General features: G+C 39.0%; 1 protein-coding gene across 1 annotated transcript in view; it reads left to right on the top strand.

Moving 5' to 3' along the window:
• Window positions 1–13,040, top strand: part of LOC150084459 (cell adhesion molecule Dscam1-like) — a 643,445-nt gene that overhangs the window by 613,041 nt on the left and 17,364 nt on the right. The window contains exon 23 of the mRNA XM_090376243.1: window positions 3,767–3,848. Within this exon, the coding sequence (XP_090232369.1) occupies window positions 3,767–3,848 (82 nt within the window). The remainder of the gene's footprint in view (window positions 1–3,766; window positions 3,849–13,040) is intronic.

Consider the following 13,040-nt stretch of genomic DNA (forward strand, 5'->3'; position numbering starts at 1 on the left):
TTCGCACGATTTCCACAGTCATCTCTCACCCTGTTAATCCACCATTGGTTTTTCATCAGATTTTTTGTGCAATATGGTTATCTTCTTTCTTCCTCGCCATTCCTCATACATTCGCTCAGCGGTAGATTTTTAAGGGACACCAAACCTGGCTATCTCAAAAATGGGCACATCTGCCCTCCTGGTGCAAACAATTATTCCTCATTGAAAATCCTTCCTAGGTGGCTTCTTGCTTTAGACATACCGCCCATTGACCAATGACAGTGCCTTTGCGAGCAGCACTGTTGTCAGAATCTGTCTTCCCCATACCAGTTGGAAAGACCTGAGTTCGATTCCTGCTATTTTTAATGGTATTTTTAATTGTAGATTTTTTTTTTTTTTTGTATTAATTCTCTTGATAATTTTGTCTCTCCTCGGTTAGATACTAGTCTGTGAAAACTGGCACAGAACGTAACGTTCAGACCGTACTTGACTACTTCTAGAGCCTGGTTGTTGTTGTTGTAGTAAGGTTTTAGGAGCATCAGCGACTAAAGCTATATTGCTCCGTGTGAAGTACGTATGTTCTGTGATCGATTTTTTGTTTGCTAGACAAGAAACAGAGTTTCCCGGAGAAAAAGCAATGCTACCCTCGCCTGAGACCGAGTAATTCAGCCACGTTATAAAAAGGCCCATAAAAATTCCTCACATCAACGAAGGGACTCAAGGTCTTTGAATAACCCGGAGTGAAGAGGACGGCGATTCTACTAAGTGTGCTACCCACGAGGGATCTAGGCTCTGCATTTTGACCCTCGCCGATAGTACAATGTTATATAATCACCGAGTGAAAAGGCCTAGGTTTGAATCTCGTCTACGACGCGAGGAAATTTTGTGATATTTTTTCAAAAAAGGCCCAGTCAGTCGGACTCAGGAGAGGATGAATGGCTTTTCTCTCGGAAATTCTGGTTTTCGTCCAGCAAACGGAAAATTGACTGAAGAATGAGCCCAATAATAAACAGTATTCTGACAACTCAGAGTCTTAGTTGCTCCTGTCAAGAGCCGACCGGGCTAGCCGAGTGGGTAAAGTACCTGCCCGGCAACCCAAAGGTCGCGGGTTCGATTCTCGCCTCGGGCTTGGATCAAAGTACTGCAAAAACCTTGGGAGGTGCAATATGGCCACAGAAGCCGATGCGCCAACAACTACCAAATCAAAATCAATCAAGCTCCTGTCAAGTTGCAAAGAGAGGAAGTCAAAGAGCTCCAAGTGATTAGTGGAGTTGGGAGAACAGTAGAGACAACAGATGAATTTGACAGAATGAGGTAAAGAAATTTTAAGCCAGAGAAGATCGCAAAGAGGAGATTCCAAATTACCAAGTCTCTGTCAGGTCATTGCTTCTTTTAGACAGATTACCATCAGCATCTTTAACAAAAAAATAAGACCTTGTTGACATCCAGTACATTTACCAGATTATACATGTCACATCCTGCTTCGTCACATAAGCACATGGAGTATTCGGCACATTTTGCTATTCTCCTCATTATTTTCATGCATTTGCTTGTGTGTTTGCACATATTGATTGTTACGATTTGTAATTACATGGGTTAAGATAGCAGCTGTATTACAACTTATGTTTTGTTATTGTTTCGTTTTGTTATTTTATTTCACATTCTCTGATGCCATATGCAAGAGGCGTTAATTATATATAACTTTGCCATAATTATATTGTTGGTTCATGGATACTGGGGCATAAGAACACTATGTTCTTATAGTGTTCTTATGCCCCAACACTATATGGTGACTCACTAACATAAATTTAAAGTCATAGATATTGAATTGCATTGTTCAAATTCAGCAAAGGCAATATATGTAATAAAATCAAATAATGCATTTTGCTGAAATTGATTCATAACGATGTAGGGTGGAGTTAAGTGAATCCTTGGTCAGAATTAGGTTAACCCTTGATAGAAGGTTAACTTAATTTGAAGTCATTGAATTTTGAAGTAAACCAGTTCAGAAGAATAATGTAAGACAACAATTAACTTTAAGTACTGTGCAAAAAAAAAAAAAACTAGAAGCTGATAATAGAAGAAATAGAAGCTGAAAAAACTTAGCATTTAAATTGATTTTTTGGGGAAAGGGGGTTGTTCAGTTATAAAAAAGGTTTGTGCTGAAGAATGCTTTTCTCGTTATTCAAAAAGATGTTCAATGAGATTGATATCCGGTGATTCGACTGATGAAATCAGATGCTTGAAATCTTCATATTCCTAAAACTACTCTTTCATATATTTAGCGTGGCTGATTGTAGCATTGTCTTTTTGAAAGTACACCTCTCCATATGGGTAAATACGCAACGTTGCGCATGCACTTCATCCTCAAGGGTTTTCAGATATTCTCTGATGTTTATTTTGCTCTACATGGGGGATCAGAGAAAAAAAAAGTATTTCATGAAAACGTACGCTATTTTTACACAATTACTCATGAACTATATTTAAGGCATAATTTCGACATAGGTCATTTGGATTTTAGAAAAGTATTTGTCACTGTTCCTCATGAGAGGTTACTGTATACGCTTGAACAGGTTGGGATTACTGGTAGGATACTAAGATGGATTGCTGGGTGCTTACAAGGCAAAAGGCAGAGGGTTGTTATTAATGTATATTCTTCAGATTGGTGTAATAGCAAGGGTGGGGTTCCTCAAGGACGGTTCTTGGACAACTGTTGTTTCTCGTTTTCATAAATGTCATCGACGAAGGATAGAAGGCTTGATGACGAAATTTTCAGATGATGGAAAGATTGGCAGAGTCCTTAATCATCAGTGCCAAGGAACGTTTCATCAGATGACTTGAACAGACTTCGAAGATGGCCTGAAAAGTGGCAGCGATGTTTTAATGTTGCTAAATGCAAGATTTTCCACACTTGTGGAATAGCAACTCTCAAATAAATTAAGCACTTGATTGGGTTGAATTTAAAAAAAAAAAAAAAAAAAAAAAGATGAAGAAAGGGATCTGGGAATTGCAATAGGGGCAGATTGGAGTTTTCTGAACAGTGCAAACAAGCAGTCAGAAAAGCCTACGATGTCCTGTAGAGATAGAGAGGATTGTTAAGCAGCTCACTTTATCATCTCAGATTTTTGCAGCATTTATTCACGGATTTTTTCTGCTCGTTTTTTCATTATTTAAAGAATCTAGTGACATTCTTTGAACATTCCAGAAACAGCGACCTCTTTTTACTGTAGTGTCAAAATATCCACCCACATTCATACCTCTTTGGAAGTCCGTACGACCCTTCAGAAATCTATTTCCATTGCGGGTGAAGCGATTTTGAAAATATTCGGCCCATAAATCTCTATAGCGCTTTCCTGTACAGCTCACAGACATTGCGACCTCTTCGGTTTAAATGTTTTTTTTCACTGAGGTTTGGGCGAATAGCCCAAACCTCTGTAGTCCTAATGAACTCGCTAGACAATGTAGTACGTATACTACATTCATTTTTAACTAAAGCGATGATATCCTAGAAAATATTATTTTATTATCTTTTTCGTATATGTAATAGGATTCTTCTAAATCAATAACTGTTAAAATGTTCAGATCACTTTAAAATCGTTATTTTATGGAGTGAAACTGTCAAAACTTTGCCCTAAGCTTTGCTTTAACAGTTATGCCATATTACAAGAAATTAATTTTGAAACGAATTCCTATGATCGACTTTAAAATGGGACATATTTTAGGATTATTATTCATTTTCAAATTTATTTAAATTAACATTTAAATAACATTATTTACTTTTATTCAGTCTTTTGAAGAACCTCTCTATGCTACAGTTAAACGCACACCAAGGCCTCCTCGTTCAGATTTTCATATATATCACTATCCAGGTACGTAATAAATTATTCTACCATATTACTATTTTATTTTTACGTTCCTATAATTGAGCAGTTTATTATATGGGTTATGAAGCTTAAGTAGTAAGATGCTAGATTTTATCAATCTAAATTTCGTATTCCATTTCGGATATAGTGAAAATTTTAAATTCCTTAAAACTGCTGAAAAATATCGACAATATTAACAGGAAAGTTTGTCACTTTAATTTTATTCATTATTTTTAGAAACCCCCTGCTTTTTAAGAATTGTTTTCGATAAAAGCGTCTAGTGTTTACATTTTATTTAGGATATTATTTTATTTATAAATAAAAACGTTGTAACATTAATTATCAATGATAGTAATAATAACTGTATTAATAATAAAAACTTGTCAAAGGGGTAGCTGTACGATGCGCCTGTTGTTAACAAAAGAATGCTAACTTTGTTTACCACTCCAATGCGATTCTTAATAAGACACTGAAAAATACGTTTCAAGAAAAATAAAATTATTATAATTTAAATTTTTTCTACTTTTTCATGGGATGTTTTCCACCCCGTGACGGATACTGGTACCAAGTGCATGGGGTGGTTGTCTGTGTCAAGTTACTATTATTATTGTTACTGCTGGTCGAGGAACTCTCTTACGGGTATTCAGGATTGCGTCTTTCTGGAGTTAGTGTTGTTTGGAAGGCCTAATTATTGCTCCTAGGTTCTTATGGAGGTCCTTTGGCACCATGCCGGTGGTTCACACGATGATTGGAATGGTCATTACTTGTTCCATTTGCCACATATCTTTGACTTCCTGTCTTAGGTCTACGTACTACCTGATCTATTCCTCGTAAGTTTTCTGAAGGTTGCTGATGTTGGACACCGCTATGTCGATCAGGTAAGTAGCCATTTCCTTCTTGTCGACGACGGTTATTTCTTGTCTGTCGTGCGGGATCGTCTTGTCCATTATCATGGTAGAGTTCCAGTATAGTCTCTAAGTGGAGGTCGCTAGTAAAGCCTGAAGCTTATACTTGAATTGTAGTAAACTTTCTTTGATTACTTGGTATTTTTGCGCTAACTTCTGATATATTATCCCAGTCGTGTCTATGCGTGTAATCCATCTGAGTGATCACATTGACTCCTGCGGTGATTCGCTGGATTGTTTCTGGGGTTTGGTGGCATCGTTGACATGTATCATCTGTTACTCCGGGTTCCTTGGCGATAGATTTCCTGTATTCCTAGTGTTCATTACCTGGTATTGCATAGCGAGCATGAATCCTTCGGTCTTGGGGAAGAGCCTTCTGTTCATGAGCCAAGCGTTGGAAGCCATCTTATCTAGCTAGTCTTTATAATTGTAGGTCTGCCATGGAGTTTATTCTTCTCCCATCTTTCTGTCTTTGTTTCTTCCATCTGTGTCAGTGTGGTCTCCTTGTTGAGGTTTACTGTTGTATGCCGTTTTTCTCTCTTTCTTATTATGGCTTAGTAGATTGGTGCTGCGTTTACCTGGAACTAATCATGCAGGTTCTTAACCGCATTTTTCTCTTGTTCAATGAAGTCAGTCAATCCCCCCCCCTTCTTCTTTATGGGCAATGGGCAGTCCCTGGATAGCCGACTTCGGGTGTTGGTAGCTGCTCTTGGACATCATTATACTGATCTTTTCTCATAAACCCCTCCACCTTGGACCCGAATGCAGTACATTAATACTGAGAATTCGTATGGGTTTATGATTGTGACCGTATTCTCGCCATTCAGCTTGAATTTTAGCTGGCTTAATAGTCTCTGATGGTATTTCTGAATCCACTCTTCCTTGATTTCCTTGTGTTAGTAGGCCTGCGTCAACTTCAGATAGTTGTATGTTTTTGCCTCCGTAATGGCTTCAATATGTTAACCGCTCTTCAGCTGGTAGTTTCGTCCAACTATATGTCCTCCATGCAACCCATGGATCTTGCATTTATCTACAGTGGAGGACAAAAAAACTGCATCACTTGTGAATTTTGCAAATAATGTGTTTTGCTCTGCATGGTGGGTTGGCGCCTCCGTAGCCTGGTGGGAAGGAGCAGCAGTGCGTAGCACACGCTTCTTGATTAGACCGGGGTTCGAGCCCGTCACCACCAAATACGGAGGATGCGGAAAGGTCAGGGAATGACCACCGCATATCCCGGAGTAATATGGCCTTAGTTGCTAATGCTCCTAATAACCAAACAACCAGCATCGTGGGTTGCAGAAATGTTCGAAATGCATTTGTTAGATGGGATATATATATTTGTGAATGAAATCCAATAAAGAGACCACCTGATATACTGAACTGCCATAAATATCTTTCTAAAGCGTAAAATGCGTAATTAATGGAAATATGAGAAATCATGCAAATGGTAATAGTGACAACCAAACATACATTTTATTGCATTTACGTGTACAAACAGAAATGACAAGTTAACGTAATAGTATTACTTACTGTAAATCAGCAAAATAAGTCTTCAATATTTTGTTGTTCCTCCTCGAGCTGCAGTTACAGACTTGCAACGATCTGGCATAGAGTTAATCAACTTTTGAATATACGGTTGCCCAATTCCTGGAACCATACCCTTACAATGCTCTCCTGCAGCTGAATCTTACTTGGATTTTTCTGAGAAATTTTAGACGACATTATTTACTAGCAATTTTCAATAAGCTTCAAATCTAGACTGTTGCCGGGCCAGCTCAACACTGTAATGCCAGCATCTCTGAAGTATGACTGCACCTTCAGGGAAAAAAAACGAGGGAAAACCTTGGTGTAAGTAGGTTTTAAGTCTTGTGAGACAAGAAGACAAACTCATCATTACATCTAAATAGCATACATTTTACCAATTTTGCTGAGTGGCAAAGTGCTGAGCCCTGTTGAAAAATGCAGTTTTGGACATTTGTGTGGTGATCCCTAATAACAGGTTTCAGACACTCCTTCAAGATAGCAGTGTAGATTTCTGCATTCACCGTTCCGTTAATAAACTTAATTCGCCCACCCCTTTGCTTGTTATGTATCCCCAGACCATCTTACGGGGGGGAAATTTACAGTCAGGATGATATGCCTCCGATTTTCGTCTTCTGATATATCGCTTCCCATCCGAGCCATGCAGGTTGAATTGCGATTCGTCAAAAGATGACGGTGTCCCAATACTCTTTTGTCCATGAAACATGCTTTTTGGCACAAGCAAGTCGCTTCTTCCTCATTTGTTGGGTCAACAAAAGCTTTTTCTTGGGTCGATAGGCATGCAGACCACATTCCGAAGGCCGTCTTTGGATAATTCGTGCACTTGTTTCAATACCAGAGGCCATCTTAAAGTCCAGTTTTAGATCAGGAGCACTAGTATGGCGATTACGAAGGCATAGCCGTTTCAAATATCGATCTTGGGAAGGCGAAGTCACTCTCTTACGGCCTGATCCAGGTCTTCTCTTTACATCACAGGTTTCACGCTTTAATTTAAGCACCAGGGATACTGTTGACTGGTGGCAGCCTATTTTATCAGCAATAGCACGCATAGAAAGCCCTTCCTGAGACAGAGCAACAGCTACTTTTTTTTTTTTTTTTTTTCTTGGTGTCATGGAGCCATGCTTCCACCTCCGCAAAACAGGATACTAATGAGCTTGTACACCCTTCCAACGCCGTATTTATAGAAACGGCTGATGCAATTAATACCTGGCAATTACTTGCAATTGTCTGATGCAATAGAAGCGTTATCTGACGCAAAACCTTTGCTTTGTGACAAACAAAATGACTGTAATCAAACAATATCTTTATACTTTTCACCACAAATGTTACATTTTTTAAGGTGATGCAGTTTTTAGTCCGCCACTGTAGACCAAATTGCATCTTGATGTCAGGTGAGAACTCTTCGGTGATCCGGAGTAGCTGTTGGAGTTGATTGTCAGTTGCGGCACAAAGTTTGATTTTTTCCATGTAAATCAGGTTAGAAAGGGAGTACAGATTATTCCTCCCTTCTTTTAGGATATATCCGTACTTGCTGTTATTGAGCATGGTGGACAGTGGATTGAGTACAAGACAGAACTATAGTAGGCTCAGGGCATCTTCCTAGAAGATTCCTCTTCTGATGGACATCGCTCTAATGGTGATGGTGTCGCCCTTGGTGGTGGTCCTCCATTTTTCCATAGTTGCGGTTCAGGTTCGGGTTCACTTTGTAGATCTTCGGTGTCTCTATCAGCTATGGGGCACTGAATCGAGGGCCTAGCGAAAGTCGATGCAGGCGGTGTACAGGTTGCAGTGCTTCTTTGCAGGCTTGCTCCATAACTGCAGCATGTAGGTGGTAGATGACTTTCATCAACCGGTGAAATACCACCACTTTGCTTATTGGAGGCTTGAAGTGGTGAACCCCATGTTTAGTCTCTAGAGCAAAGTTTCCGGCAACCCCCTCCCCCCATACTTCTTCAACCCATGCACGGTACTAAGTACAGTAGGGTTTGATACCTTTCGTGTTTGGGGTTTTCATAAAAAAAAAAAAATCAATTGTCAATTACTCCTTGCACCCTCTGCTTGCATCCCTTCTGATGATCGGCTATGATATTCTCGCTCTCCGAATAGTAAGATATTTTCTTAGTTATGCAGCTGTTCAGGATCTTGGATATTGTTGGGAGACAGGTGATTGGTCTGTACTTTGTCCGGTTTGTGGTGTTTTTGTTCTTAGCTTTCAGGTAGGTGATTCTTTGAGTGAGATTCTGGAATTGTGTCAGGGTGCGTTATTATCTTGGTGAACTGCTCCTCTCGGTGCCTCTGTACGCAGCTGAATTTCTTCCGCCCGTATTTGTGGATTGTGTGTTCCTGGGGTTCACCAGTTGTGGGACTTCCTGATTCACTGTTGTACTTCTTTCCGAATCACCAATTCTCTCATCTCTTGTACGTTCTTGGTTTTCTTCCTTTCTAGATCTATCTAGGGGGCACAGCCGTTATGGCTAATTTCGCTGCTCCACAAGTCCCACCAGAACTCCTCGAGTACCTTCTGGTTGGGGGGATCCATTGTCTTCTTTCTCATTTTGTCCGATTTTCCTGTAGAAGTCTCTGTGATTTTCATTAAATATCCTATTGTCGGTCGGTTTCCCGCTGGGCATTCTCCCTTTAACGGCGAAGTCTCTTGCTGAGTGTCAGAAATTTCTTCTTGAAGGTGTCAAGGTATTCTTCTATTCTTTGATTATAGGTCTCGTGTTTGCTGTGGTTGTTGTCAGTCTACGCGAGTAGCACAGTGGTATCGTCACAGTCCTCCCCAAACCAGTGGGGAAAAGGCCCGGGTTCGAATCCCGTCATTACGCGAGGAATTTTTAATGGGCTTTTTTCACTCCGTAAAGAAGGTAGTCGGTCTCAGGGTAGCAAGCTTTTCCTCCCAGAAACTGGAGTTCTTCGTCGTCCAGCAAAATAGACAAATCGCCCACAGAACACACACAATTAACAGACATAAGACACGCCGCACGGCATATGAATTTAAATTTTTGGGTGGCCTAATATAATAGTTTTTATTATTTTTTTTTTTTGTGGATGTTTTCTTTCTTGAGGATGGCCTCCATTTTTCTGTTCAGCTTCTTACTTCCGTTACCTTGTTACTATTAGGTCAGTTGGCCTATCTTCACTCTTACCCCTTTTATCTGCTATAGCCTTCTTTACCATACTGGTGTGGGGCTTGTCTTTGCATTTTGTGTTATGTTGGTCTCTGGTTTCCGTTCCATTCATCCTCCTGGCTTCTAAATAAAAGAGCGGCACAGTAAATGACTGTGCGCGATTGGGTTTAGTGTTTCTTCCTTATTGTTGAGATAATCTGGTATTAATAGCCTATTGAGATGGTTTGTGACTTGCCACAGGATTCTTTTGGGTCTCTGCTTCGGTATGGTGTGGATCTTTGTGGGGTTCATTTTCTCGAATTCTGCTAGCGCTTTCTTCCACTCTTCTTCTTTTCTGGATATCCCGATCTTCTCTGTTTGCTCTTCGGCTGCTGTGGGTTGTAGTTCTCGTTTTTACTATTTCTACTCCAGTTCTGGTTCCGTTATGTCCGTATTCGTTATTGTTTGTAGTTTTTTTGCTTACATCCTGCTTGATTATTTTAAAGATTGCAGGAACTATTAGGTTCTTCTTGACGATGGTTGTCTGGTCGGCTATTCGCTGTTCCGTGACCAGAACAATTGGGGTTCGTTCCAACCACATCGTGTGTAATTTCTCCTGTGCATTTTCATGTCAGTCTTTAGTTTATTTACTTCGTTGTATGCTCGCATGATTACTTTATTTCGAAGCTCCAGTTCATGCATTAGCTTCTTCTTCTTCCTTCCTGTGTAGTCACTAGCGCAGTTGCGCAGGAAGCACTTTCAATTGGTTGGGCTGGATGCGCTTCTCCTTCAGTTGTGTTAGCCCTAAGTTATTATTATGAGTTGTCGTAGTATTAGTAATAACAAGATACCACGAATGATCCTTTCTCAAGAAGGAAGAATGTTTATGTGATGTGACATGTGACAACCCCTGATGAGGTTCTACATTTGGGTGATAAATACCATTGAGAAAAAATGTTTCCCTTGTGAAAGAGAACATAAATTCCAGTTTTCGGCAGGACCCTGATTATCACACTAATTTTTATGCTTATTAATAATACTATGATCAATAACAAATTACTTTTTTTCATTAGTGTCGAATAAAAAATATATGCTGAAAAACTAGAATACTCTTAATTTATAAACTATACTACTCACATTAAAAGTGAGTAATTCTTTATCCCAAGATTTGGTGCTCCATTAATTCATTGTATCCAACTGATAAAGATAATTTCCATTTCTCTTATTCACTTTGCTTTTTTATTTAATTTATTTATTTAGTAGGAAATAGTAAGGCAGTAAAATAAAAAGAAATAAAATAAAATAAGCAGCCAATGTTTTCAAATTTTCAGTGAAATATTGCAATTCAAGAATAATTTCTTTCATAAAAATGAAACAGACCACTACTAGTTGCATAGAAAGGTTTTAGAGTATCACGTGGTGGTTAAATTTGGATGGACTAGCATACATAAAATTGTTAAAGGTCCTTTGACCCAAAGATAGTTTTTTCAGAAAAAAAAATCCAATATGCCTGTGTCGTATTTTCATAATTAACTTCATAATGTTTTAATGCACTACCCTGTGTGAAAATAAGAAGCTTTGCGAACAAACTTTCCACGGAACGCTTTTATTATGGTGATAATTGCCATTTTACTTCAATGAGAAGAGGATGATGGGATCTTAGGACACATAACACTAGAATATCAAGGTTCATTCTACCGTACGAATAGGATTGGGAAAGGCAATTTCTTAACCAAAGTGGCGATGAATATAAGTAATAATTAGTCCCAGGAATTGAGTAACCTTGTACTTGCATTGCCTTAGCTATCCCTTGCACTACACTATGCTGTCTTCAAATCACTTTCTGCTTGCTTTCTTAATAATTTGAAAGTCTTACTAATTTGATGATTCCGAAAACTAGAGTACGCTAATGTTGCCATATGGAACGACCGCATTTACAGAACCTGCAATCGCATCATAAAATTAAATCACTTGAACTAATGAATGCTCCAGGAAGTGCATTTAATGCCCATTAAAACATCCTCTTCCACCACAATGGAGTGTCTTCAGTAGTATTACTAATGGTTGGGCAGTCCTCTCTGAACTAGCTCTAGAAGCACTTAAACATATTGTTTACCATTTCGGAGATTGGACTGAAGATATTTATGCACACTATTGTTGCATTACGCATAATTTAGTGTTTGATTTATTCTGAGATTGCATTGTTATAAAAGTTAAGGTAGAGAGAGTTCTTGATGATACATAATTTGCAAGAATGGATGATTTCAAGATATATTTCACACTGAAGATTCCACTGTATTTTACTCAATTTTTAAATAAGTTAATATCAAGGATTAGTCCTGACCCGTGAAACAATATCACGTTTTGAATCTAATTTTTCTGCTTATGCTCCAAGTTGTCTTCATAAGGTAGAGGAGTTCACAAGATATAAAGAATAAAAGAATATTCGCCGTATTTAGTGTTATAGTACTTATTATTTTAACGATCGCGGGGCATAACCAACATCAGTGTCTGTGTATTCTGCCTGTGGAAAGTGTGTTCACGGAAATGTGTTCCGATTTGCTTGTAGTGCAGGATAAAAAAAAAAAAAAAACATAACTGAAGGGGGAAATCCTACTCACTCCTGCCATTTCAGATTGACTAACTACAGCCTGGACTGAAAAGGAATTTAGAAATTCCCCCAGTCTCTCCAAACTGAAAGCCAAATGTCCTGTTCTGCAAATTCTTTTTTTAATTCATGACTATAATTCCTCGTCATTGTTAATCTCTGTATGAAATCTGCACTGCACATATATTTCATTACTTTATGTTATTTCCTTTGTATTATTATCTGCCCCTAGCAATGTGCTGTGATGGGCTTGCTATATTTGCAATAAATGAATATTTATTTATTTATTAATGACAAGTGGTGAAATTATTATGCTCTCACGGAGGACACCGTATTTAGTAATTAGGCAGGCTTGAACCAAGTTCAGTCATACACAAGTACGTTAACGAGTGATCATTTGGCTACTATAAAATACCACCGTCAGGAATGGCAAAGAGTCACCCGAATATCAGTTTCATCAGCGTTTTAGACTCCCAGGTAGCAAGTACAGCTTGTCTGGCATATCTGAGAGAATGTCTGTGACAACGTCAGGGACCCAAATGTCCCTAAGGTTGTCAGGTTGGATTTGAATTTTGGATTTGGTTGGATTTTATTTACTTTGGTTGGATTTGAATTATATTCACAGCCATAAACACCTACGCAGTCCCAGTACTAATATACTCCTTCGAGATCATAGATTGGACCGAGCTGGTGGATATTGAGATGGATCAGAATAATGATGACGAATTGCAGCCATCAGCACCAGAAGTCGGCCATCGAAAGACTGACCATTGCCTGTAAAGGAGGTACGGGATTGGCTGACCTCATTGAACAAGAGAAGAAGGCGATTAAGAACCTGCGCGATTACTTCCAGGAAAACTCAGCACCAATCTACCAAGCCATTAGAAAGATAGACGAACGGCACACAACACAAACCTCGACAAGGAGATCACACTGATACAGACAGACAGAAGAAACAAAGACAAAGATGGGCAAAGAAGGCACTTCATGGCAGACACTGTAATGACCTCCACTAAGACTACACAAATATGAT

This window comes from Mastigoproctus giganteus, chromosome 6, assembly GCF_048544385.1.
Source record: "Mastigoproctus giganteus isolate SK-2022 chromosome 6, ASM4854438v1, whole genome shotgun sequence".
Lineage (NCBI taxonomy): Eukaryota > Metazoa > Arthropoda > Arachnida > Uropygi > Thelyphonidae > Mastigoproctus > Mastigoproctus giganteus.